Source organism: Mytilus trossulus, chromosome 14, assembly GCF_036588685.1.
Source record: "Mytilus trossulus isolate FHL-02 chromosome 14, PNRI_Mtr1.1.1.hap1, whole genome shotgun sequence".
NCBI classification, from domain to species: Eukaryota; Metazoa; Mollusca; class Bivalvia; order Mytilida; family Mytilidae; genus Mytilus; species Mytilus trossulus.
In genome coordinates, this window is record NC_086386.1 from 10,641,333 (window position 1) to 10,653,521 (window position 12,189).

The following is a 12,189-nucleotide window of genomic DNA, read 5'->3' on the forward strand; positions in this document are numbered from 1 at the left end:
TAGTATACGATGACTAGTGTTTGTTAAACCAGAAATAAATGTAGTTCCATAATAGGTTTATATATTTATAATGTACAAGTATGTTCATCTAAGTCAAATAAAAATATATAAAATGTTTTTGTGTTAGATTGAGAAAATTAATTAAGAACAGTCATATACTTACATCTAAACCTCTTGTTTGTTTGTATAATCATATCTTTATGACAGAAATGTATAGATGTGATATGAATATAATTTAAATAAATTTAGGAATTTTGTTATTGCTTGAAAAAGATGATATATGAGATGAAAGCAAATGTATTATCTTTACGGAAATAATAAATTTTAAAGTGTAAGAAACAGTTATAGATATCACAAACAAAACTATACATTTAAATTAATTTATCGACAAAATCAATGATTCGTGTCTGATTTATTGGTTAAACCACGACCACAATACAAAGCTAACGTGTGAATGAATGGGTGGGTTTAAGTGTAATTAGAAATCGATGAACTCATGTTAAAAACGCACAGGAGATGTTATCATTTCAACCCCCATAGAGACTGAATGCAAATGGTAATATGTGGTTATAGAAAATAGACTCTTAATTGTTCTAATGAATTCTTATACAAATTAATATAAGTGTATTTCTACTTGATCAACAATAACGGTTCTGTATGAATTTTCCAACTGCCTTTTACTTTTTATCTTTGAATATCTTGAAGGTCTTAATTTTCCCATATTCGTTACTCACAGAAATTTAACATCTGGTGACATAACATTGCAAGATTATAAATAATGTTTTAAAAGATTTGGATATAAGAAATGCAAGATGTTCTTTTATGATATACTACGTTTTGGGTTTCCGTTACTGTCAATAGCAGGTAAGTGATTAAAAGGATGCCCAACACAGTATATATATATTAATTTAATTACTTCGGGAAGGGTAGAAAATCGAACCTGTCGATGTCGAAATCTATAAGTATGATTTAACAATGTTAAACGGTATTGCGTTTCCGTCACAACTGCTGAAGTATTAGTCCTGGTTTTATTAATTCATAAAATATGTATAGTACACAGAATTGGAGAGAAAGAATTATAAAAGATAAAACAAATTATTTTTCTGATTGACTTTTTGTGACTTATATGACAAATTACGATTTTCGTTTCAGTAGTCGCACATATAAATGTTATGATTCCTCGAACGCTTCTTCAGTAAAAAAGTTTTTGAACATCAGATCGCAAATTAATGGCATTAATCTTCATAAACAATACTGGTGTCTTCTCATACTTTGTCGACAAGAAGACATCTATTACCTTGATTTTCCTTTGTCCTTAGATATGAATTGAAATTCTAATGCTGGTGAAGTTTGCAGGCAGATTGTGTATGCTTTCTCTGTTTGATATAGTAAATATGATTAGCACAACATTGAATCAACAGTTTGAGTTCTCTGTTCACGCAATTTATTAATAAATGAATTATTCAGTAATTGATTTCATCGTTCTTTTCATTTAAACGTCATAGACTGTTTGCTTTTTGATTACACTTGAAGCTTTTAGATGTAAGCATGAACGAATTACAACGTTAATGTTTCTTCTAAAATATATAGTTATATATATACGGTATGAGATTTTCTGTAAAAACCTATGCTTTTTAAAAAGTAGATTGAAATCGGATTATATTAACTTCATAAAGAGAGACAGTAATGTCGAACATTTGAAAGATATTTACAAAAACAATGTTGATGAAAAAGGAAACTTAAAGGTCACAAGGTATACTGCTGTTATTGCTTCTTATGAAAAATCTTTAGTTGCGGTATTCACCAACATTTGTTGGCGATGCGCACCAACACACCAAAATGATACCAATAGAAAAGTATGTAGTTCAGTGGTTGTCGTAGGTTCATGTCTGACATTTTTGTTTTTCGTAAACTGTTTGTAATAAATCAGGACGTGATCTTTCTCAAATAAATGGTTTCATATTTTTCATGTCGAGACCTTTTAAAGCCGATATTGCGGTACGGATTTGTTTTCGAATAGAACGCCGTAGAATGTCGTAGAATTACTTCACATCATCAACTTTGATGGATACTTGATTTATTTGCATTTATACCACATCTCCTTTTTATAATAGTAGAAAAATAAATAGACGTGATGTCAGCATTTCTAAACAAGACAACTGTACGACGTTTCAATAATAAAACAAATAAAAAATGTGCAACAATTCAAATGGCAAAACTATAGACTATACCTATGACAAAACAATTAACGTAAAACAAGTATGACAGACATGACAAAAAATAGTCTTTGGGTAGTTAAATCATTACATAATTATGTAATCGCTGTTCCATGACCCAGTTGTGGTAATATAAGAAATTGTTAGAATAACAAAGCAACGATAATATATGCCAAAGAAATATGCAACTTATAAATCGAAGTCAAAATGATAACGCCATGGCAAAAAGAAAAGAAAAGAAACACGAATAATAGGAAAAACTTCTACAAAGACTGAGCAACATGATCCCCACCAAAAACTGAGAGATGATATTAGGTACTCTGGAGAGGTAAATAAAATGAGTTCTAGATAATAAGCTTGATCCAAGTTTTTAGCACCACATATTAGCTGATTTATAAGTGATTCATATATAATCCTAGGACAACATGTACATCAAATCATCGGTCGTTTAGGTTTGTAACGAAATGTGAGCTAATAAAATTTGATTTTAACATGTTTGTTGATGACAAAGAAAAGACCATACTGGTTCCGGTATAAACAGCTACATTGACATATTAAAAAAACCCAAGACGAGCAAGACTTAAATTTAAAGCAAGATCAACATGAATACATATTAAACAGAACTAGAGGCATCTCAGGTAATTCAGATTGATAAGGAGATCATGTCCAACATGGAGCTACCTCAACATTGTTAATAACACTTCCCTGCGAAATGTGTTATCGAAAGGTCCGAAATATCGTGAGCGCTAATCCATCAATTGGATATACAACTTTAGGATTGTGCCAGGCAATGGGCTAAGCGCCAGAAAGAAGACGTAGACACTTTTCCGAATGGATACAGCGGTGATGTCGTTGCTACAGGTCAGAATTAAGAAACTGAATAAGTCTACGTCAATCTTCAAGACCCAAAGGTTGCAAAACACTTACCTTACCTCCATGACAAATATGTTGTTGTCCCCGCAGTTAAAGCCCAAACATCATCGTTTTTGTTGTGTGTAAAACTCATAACATTAACTGCTTGATCAACGAATTAGGTATTGACACTTCACTTGGAAACATATACCCTCACGACATTTACCGAAGAAGAAATCCTGGATAATCATAGGTCCGTGCTATGTTCCTTTGGAATTGCAACCTAAGACGAAGAACTAGATCTTCCATCTGTGTATTTGATACATAAACTACATAAGTGTTCTAACAAACAACGGTATATCGCTCCACGAAACCTTTTTCTAAATTATCAAAATTTATTTTATAAGCAATCAAAGACGGGCTTCAAAGTTATTGTGAAACTGCTTTTTCTAAAAGTGGCTTGAATTAGATGTGGATACTTTAAAATACCAAAGATCTTATAGGGTACATACAATCTAACTCTCTTTCATCTTGCAAGAGTATTTAAACTTTTGACTTTCTAGACTTTACACTAGTGTTCCTCATTCCAAACTAAAAGATAAATTAAAAGATTTGGTACTGATGTGTTTCATAAAAAACGAATGGCCAACGTAGATACAATTATCTTGTCTTGGGGAGGGATAAATCCTACTGTGTAAAGGATCACTCTGATTCAAACAAAAAATTCTCTGAAACTGACATTATCAAGATGCTTGATTTTTTTATTGACAACATATTTGTTACGTTCGGAGTACGTGCTTTTCAACAGACTGTCGACATTCCAATGGGAATAATTGTGCCCCTCTACTTTGCCGATTTTTTTTTTTATAATTATGAGGTTAACTTCATACAGGAACTTTTTAGAAAGAAAGATAACAAGTTAGCAATATCCTTTAACCCTACTTTCCGCTATATAGATGACATTCTTTCAACAAATGATTCAAAATTTGGGAACTATGTTGAATGCGTCTATCCCATCGAACTAGAGATAAAGGATATAACAGATACAATTCAGTTGGCCTCTAATCTTGACTTTCATCGACATCTCGAAATTGACAATGAGGGTCGGTTGAAAACAAAACTTTGCAACAAAAGAGATGATTTCAGCTTTCCATTTCTAAGTAGCAACATTCCAACAGCACCTGCATACGGGATATATATCTCCCAATTGATATGATAATCCCGTGCTTGCATTTCCTATCATGATTTTCTTGATAGAGGGTTGCTGCTAACAAATAAGCTATTAAACCAAGAGTTCCAAATGGTGAAGTTGAAATGATCCCTTCGTAAATTTTACGGACGCCATCACGAGTTGGTTGACCATTAGGGAATAACCGTTTCACAAATGATATCGGATATGTTCCTTACGTTGTAACTACAATCCCCTTTCCCTTTCATGAATGGGATCTACCAAATTAGACTATTTACCGGATGTGTTATAACATAAGCAACACGACGGGTGCCACTTGGGGAGCAGGATCTGCGTACCCTTCCGGAGCACCTGAGATCACTCCTAGTTTTTGGTGTGGTTCGTGTTGCTTATTCTTTAGTTTTCTATGTTGTGTCATGTGTTCTATTGTTTGTCTATTTGAATTCTTTCATGTTTAGCCTGGCGTTGTCAGTTTGTTTTCTATTTATGAGTTTGACAGTCCCTCTGGTATTTTTTTCCTTGTTTTTAAAAATGTAAAGAATTATTAACATGTTGAACATAAATAAGAAATATTGTTATTTCTTTGAAGTGTGACAATGTCATTTGGTTGATGTCTTATTTGTGTTTACCAAGTTATTTTCCATATTTGATTTAAGCATATGTTTACGACAGATAAGGTATAGCTGTGATATGTATATTATAATCAGTTCTGATAGATTTAGGGCGTTGTTATTTTGTGAAAAAGAAATAGTAACTTTTATATATAAGTATTATGCTTACCGAAATTGGAGATTTGAAATGAAATGAAACAGTAGTCCTTGAATAAAATACCAAAAACCATCCATTTCAAAGTGAGTTGTGTCTGATGTATTGGCTAATTACTTCGTTTTTCAACAGTACTTGAATTTTTTTCATCGTATTTCACATTAATTTTCTAATATACATAACTCATAGAACAAATCTTATTATAAAATATTCCAGTATCTGATTTGATATTTCGAAAGGTATTGAGGTTTTTGTGAAAGGAAAATGTCGTATCTTAATTACTACGATTTTGCTCAGGCTTTGCATTGCTGTCAAAATCAGATGTTACAAAATGTACAACTACTTAAGAATAGTATTAAAATGCTATATATTTGTTGCAGTTACACTGGTATGCAAAGACAAAAAAAATTCTGTATATATTATTGAGTACAAAAAAAGTGAAAAAAAATGAATGTGAAACTAATGGTTTGATTTAAGCTTAGAACTATAAGACAAATGAAACTCAAATATGGCATTAATCACAGAATATCAGGTCTATGAAACAAACAACGACTACATGTATGTGTTTTGGTTTAATGTGTTTGTAAGTAAACAATTCCCTCCTTTTTGGGGGCAGTGCAGTAAAACAACACGATGCAAGAAGAATAATCATAATATGTAAGTCTCAAAACGACATTGCTATATGAATAAAACAATCCAAAACAACACAATGTACCGTTTTAAGATAACTCGATGTTTCCTCTAATTTAATTAAGAAATAGTTCATGGGGGCTTGAATATATCGTGATTTTACCACGGGTTGGCCCTTTATGACAAATACTTTACCCTGAGCGATAACGAGGGGTAAAATATCAGCATAAAGGGACAACCTGTGGTAAAATCTAAATATATTCAAGCCCCCATGAATTATTTCGATTCTAATAGGTCAAATAAGGCAATCCTTTTGGATCGAAGCGCTCTAGGTGTAGGCAAATATTTGCCATTCCCAGAAATAAACTTACTACTAAATTGGCGTCAAAGAACGGAGCAAACTGAATTAGTGACATGCTTAAAGTATTTAAAATAACATATATAGATAGTTTTGAATTAATTTAAATGATAATTTACTTATATGTCTTAATTGTTTTAACAAATATGACTTATAACACATTTTAGCATCGTTTGTTTACGTTTCCATGTTGTGATGATTTTCGGTAATACAATCGTGTATTTTCCCGTAAAATGCTCATATTCTAGCGTCATCGTTTTATGACGTCGCAAACTCATTCATGAAAAAGCATATGACGTGGGAGTACGATCGGAACAGCCCATGCAATATATTCAAATTTTACCACGGGTGTGTACTCAAAGCGTTTGAAGGACGTCATGTTAGGATACCTATCAATGCACATTCCACTGGTAATTAAAGCATACACATATCAGAACAATCTTAAAAGGATGTGTTTATAAAAGCCTTATGTTGATATCAGTTTTCAAAGACGGACGAAAGATATCAGAGGGACAGTCATACTCAGAGATTAAAAATAAACTGTCAATGCCATAGCTAAAAAAACAAAAAGACAAACAGCCAAATAAAAGTACACAAGACACACCATAGAAACGTAAATAATAAGCAACACAAAATCCACCAAAAACGGGGACGATCTCAGGTGCTCCGGAAGGGTATACAGACCTTGTTCCACATGTGGCACCAGTCGGGTTATTTATGTGATTACAAATCCCGGTTAATAATCTTATTCGGTATATTACATTTGTGAAAAGGGGAAGTGTATTGTAGTTACGACATAAGAAAAATATCTGATATCATCTGTGCAACGGTTATTCAATAACGGTCAACAAACTCGTGATGGTGTCCGTAAATTCAATGTTCCATCAGTAATTCAGTAATTTGTTCTTGAGTTATCAAGAATAAACTCTAAAGTGATAAATAATTTTTCTAACAATAATATTGTTTGCTTTCTTTTTTAGCATGTCAATGTAATTTTCCATCACAGCTTATAGGAGTATGGAAAGGGGCTGACCGAGGGGACATGACATTTGTAAATTCTACATACTTACAATTTTATAAAGTGACCATTCCTGCTGTCAGTGCTTTCCACTTTTACTGCGAAGAGCAAAACAGTGCAGGGACTTTATACTACTTGAGGTAAAAGAAACTTAGAATTATGTTAAAAATGAGTTTTAATACTAATTTTTGTGGTAATAATTATATAATCTATATTGACGTGAAAAAAAGTAGTATCCACAGAATCGTAACATGGTCACTTTTTTCGTTTTTTTTTATAGTTATCTTTATTGAACATATTGCAGTCAAAATCTTATGAAAATAAAAAGTAAAAACATTTTCACTTTGTCATATTAAAAATTTAGATATTAAACAACCAATCAATACATCGGAAATAAATTCTAGCTGTGTTATGTATCAAAATTTAGAAAGGAAATGAGTAACAAATCAAAGAGACAACAAACCGACCAAAGGACTGACACTAGCCGTAAGCCATCAATGGGTCTTCAACGCAGCAATATTGTCTTTTAAATTCATACACGATACCATGCTTTTAAAGAAACAATACTCAAGATGTACATTTTGTCTACACTAGACTTGTTAGTAGCTCACGAATCAAAACAGTTCGAAAACAATCAACAAATATAAAAACCCATCTGTTTTATGCGCGTATGACTGCGTACAAATAACAGCTAAAGCAATTTAATTAAAATACTGAATGAAGATATTCCGGTATACAAATTATCATAACAAACTATTTAATATTTCAGAGCAGAACAAGTGAATAACATTTTTGGCTTGATAATAAAGTTCTATATGTGTTTAGAAATACACGTTGTTGATAGTGATATTGCTTACTATTACCAGTTAACAGGTGAGTGCTAAGCATATTACAACCAATGATATAAAAATAATAACTTCACTTACGGACACGGGGATGTTGGGATATATACTGTACGACGGAGGAAAATACGGCTTAAACAATAAAATCTAACCTAAGGGAACAAATGTCGTCTCTTAAATTGCCAAATGTTCCTTTGGGAGTTGGAACCCTACTTTCTGATCATTTGTTAAATGAAACGTGAAAATTAAAAACATAAGCTGAAAATCATGACGTCAGCAGCGACGCGTAGACTTTTCAACGAATAATTACTGAGTGAACTTCTAAAGGAACAGTCCATTAATAATAGTAATAATATTGACCTCGTGGTACTGAATGAACATTCTACTTTTTAAATGTCGATCGTCCGATAAACAAAAAAAAAGATACAACAATCTGTATAATACTAAGTGATTCAGTATGATTAATTATTTCAATGGACTATTTATTAGAACATGACCCCTATTTGCAAGATAACATGGTTGGAGACGGTACAAACTCAGCTACTTTTGACAGCGTGTGCAGCAGGACATTGGTCAGTCGTAATTTCATCACATTAGTTCGAGATGGTAGGTACATGTTTGACTTTTAGAATAGTAAAAATTTTCATAACATCAAAACAAGTTTTGCCTCTCGTTTTTTCATCATATGTTATTCACATTTGTTAGCCATAATCATGATATTCTAGATTTGTATATGGTGTGAAACTACAGAATAGTCCATCTTTAAACAATACCAGTCTTAAAACTGTAATGAATTTACCAAAGATTATCAAACATCAAATATCAAAATAGCGAACATAAATTTACCCCAAAAAAATACTAACACACAAGCAATGAAATGAAAAGCTATCAAAGCTGATGTCACACGGATTCTTACTTTTACAACACATGTTTGTTTTTCAGAGTAGTTTGTCATTGCGATTCAGAATTGTGTATTTCAGTACTAAACATAATTTCGAATTGAATTAAATGCAGTTATATTAAACTCTTGATTATAACAGAAAATCTCAAATGTTTAATACACATCTTTTATAATAACTATGTTGAGAATAATTTATGTTTGATTATTGCTACTATATCATACCAGAAACTAAGAAAATACATTTATTTAAATGCAGAAAACGTTTCTTATTGAAATCATTGTATACAAGGTACGAAACCACCTTTAATCAAGCTGTGTGTTACTCATAGGTTCCATTGCTGATGGAAGTCTTAACATAACATGTCCTGAAGATCTACAGGCCCAGTTTGGTAATGTTTCCATTCAGCACCAGAATGAAGCGTACGCATCAATGTGTCCTGACACTGTATTTGATGTCTGTTCAGATAAAACTTTGATTAACATTACATACAATGGAACGTGTTCTACAGATTCTACTGACAAAACATTATCAGGTTTGTATTACAAACACTTTATTTTAATATTTATAAGTGTGAAATGTATTTACGTATAACTAACATGTATATGCCTCCTATATAAGGCAAAAGTGCAGCAAAGGAAATATAACTTGCATCAATTAAATATCATGTAAAATGGAAATCGACACTTAGATGATTTGAATTACCAAGCTCTGAATTGATGTGTAATGCATTGTAACGAATATTTTGGTCTTTTTTATAAAGTTTTGTGAGTTTATATTTAGCTGCTTAACAATTTTACCCTTGTTATCTTGTACCACTGAAAATCCCCGAAAAAAGGCGACACGACAAATAACAGTCTGTAGAACTCAACACAGATAAATTAAGATTAAACTGTAATTGTTTTTTTCATAGACAAGAATCTGAAAGAAATCAACCACATTCTATTCCGGAAGAGGGACACTCACAACAAACAATGTGGCTTTAAAAGTTAATTCTTATTTTTTATTAGAGATGCATCATGAATTTTTATATCATGTAAAATCACCAATTCTGTAATACTTAAAATTGAGAATTGAAATGGGACATGTGCTATAGAGACAACAACCAGACTTTAGAGCCGACAATAGTTTGTTTTATAACAATTATTCTAATAGATTTACTCAAATCAGGCAAACAATTTAAGAAACCTTCTTCTAAAATTATTTTTATCACAAATTTAACAGCAAAACAATACAGGAAAATTAGTGGATACTCAAACGTATAAACTATTTTTCTATGAACTTCCAAGTTACAGTGTCCAACGAGATGTATAAGCTATTATAAGTCAATGAGTGTGTGGATATAGAACAGTAAAGTTTTCACAAAACTGAATGCAGCATTTTGAAATTTTGTCACTAGTCAAGTAATATGATAGTTGTTGTCCATTCGTTTGATATATTTGAACTTTTGATTTACCAATATTTTTGTGATTTATCTCTTTACAAGATTAACACGACGCACTGTTGCACAGATACATGAATGATCTTATGGAATCATCAAATTTGAGTGGTGAAACCAAACATGTGAACAAATTATCTCCACTTGACTATATGTCGAAAGTGAAAAAAAAAATGTACAAAAAACAACTGACGAAATATCAAAATAAAATTAAAAAAAATTATGCACTATCAATAGTCAGTGATTTAATTTACCATTACTTACTTACAGCTGTGGGACTATACCGCTGTATACATTCGATACAAGACGGACCAGATACCTACCTGTCTATATGGAACGACGCTACTTTTGTTACCAATCCATTTTACTGTCTAGTACGTTTCAAATTCAAATTACTCTACTTAATATAATTAATAACAAATACAGATTTGTTCTGTTCGTTAGTTTACAATGATGTAGTCGTTAAGATTTATAATTCGAACCGTAATATTATTTTTAACTTTTAGACAAATGTTTCTTGGGGAAATTAGGTTATCCATGGTTTGTAAAAGTCCAGTTAAACACATTACAATTTTAATTATTATGATACTGTATTCATTGAAGTATTTGTTTAGACCAGTCAACCTGTAATCAGTAAAACTGTAATATTAATAAGAGTCGTTTGTGTGCAGATTTCAATACTTTGTATTTGCTACGTTTTTTAAACCTAGTGTACCGTTTCTATTCTAAATACATGTTTACGGGCTTTTTCTTCAATACTTTACTATTTAAATTGTTAAACTGTTACATAATCATGTTCCTTTTTTTTTAAATCCAGGCATTCAGAAGAACTGGTGATACAATTTATGCTACAGAAACTCCAAAGTTTTGTGAAAATACAACAACATCTTCTGAAGCTGAGACAGGTGGTGTTAAACTTGTTATTTGGGATATAATAAGTAAGTTTATTTGGCTAAGGAAAATATGATTTGGCATATTTATTATTCAATACCTATTGATAACGGTTATCTAAACCCCGTTAAGTTGTTTCACTTAAGTACACAAAAAAGCTTTGTCCTTTGTATGTTCGTCTTGTTCGACATCTGTTTTCTCTTCCTAAACGATTTTGTTGAAGTTTTCCTATTCTTAACATACACTGTGTTTTATTTTCAAAACATCATAAAAGTATTTTATCGTTTGTATGTAATAACTTCATGAAAGCTCCATCATTTCTGTTTACTTTGATATAATTCCGGGTGTAAAACGCATTTAATTACAATGTATTTAAACTTTCGGAAATTTCAACTGAAAACCAATAAGACAATACTCGTTTACTCTATGCAGATAATTTATCTATTTAGCACACAGTAAAATTTATCATCTTCATTTCAGGTACATGTGAAGTTATAATTCCCAGTAAGTATAAATAGCTTTACGCTCAATTTTAAAAGAGTATTAAAAAACGAAAGACAGAAGATATTTTAAGATGTTTCAAATCAACTGATGCTCGGGAGATGTCAAGAAACATACGTAAAGATCTGGGTAGGGGTTTCTTTTTCGTGTTTATCTTTTATAACAATTTTCTCTATTTTTATTCACTTCAAACCGTTCTTTGTTTTATACTAAACTATTATTATTTTCTCTCTTTTAAGTATTGTTTCTCGTTTCTCCAGCACTCCCTTTATTCTGCACGATTAAACCACAATTCTCTATTCTGTAAACCCAATTCTGATTCTCATATTTGGTTGGTAGATTGAAGCTGAACCCAGCACGTGACTTCTCGGGGAAACGTTGTAGGATTTTTTGTAACAATTAAATAAAATTGAGAATGGAAATGGGGAATGTATCAAAGAGACAACAACCCGCATTACTTTAAAATTTCATCAAATATCGATCAAAGATCGATATCGACACGTATCTATATATATTTTATAAAATTAAAAAAAAGAAACATTTTATAAAAATTCGAAATAAATGTCATGTTTCAATGGAAAATAGTTTAC

At 31.5% G+C, this 12,189-nt stretch overlaps 1 protein-coding gene across 1 annotated transcript in view; it reads left to right on the forward strand.

Moving 5' to 3' along the window:
• Positions 1-704: 704 nt before the first annotated feature.
• LOC134696830 (uncharacterized) overlaps positions 705-12,189 on the forward strand; it is a 79,139-nt gene continuing 67,654 nt past the window's right edge. The window contains exons 1-3 of the mRNA XM_063558782.1: positions 705-864; positions 6,991-7,168; positions 7,798-7,901. Coding sequence (XP_063414852.1) covers positions 813-864; positions 6,991-7,168; positions 7,798-7,901 — 334 coding nt within the window. The 5' untranslated portion in view covers positions 705-812. The remainder of the gene's footprint in view (positions 865-6,990; positions 7,169-7,797; positions 7,902-12,189) is intronic.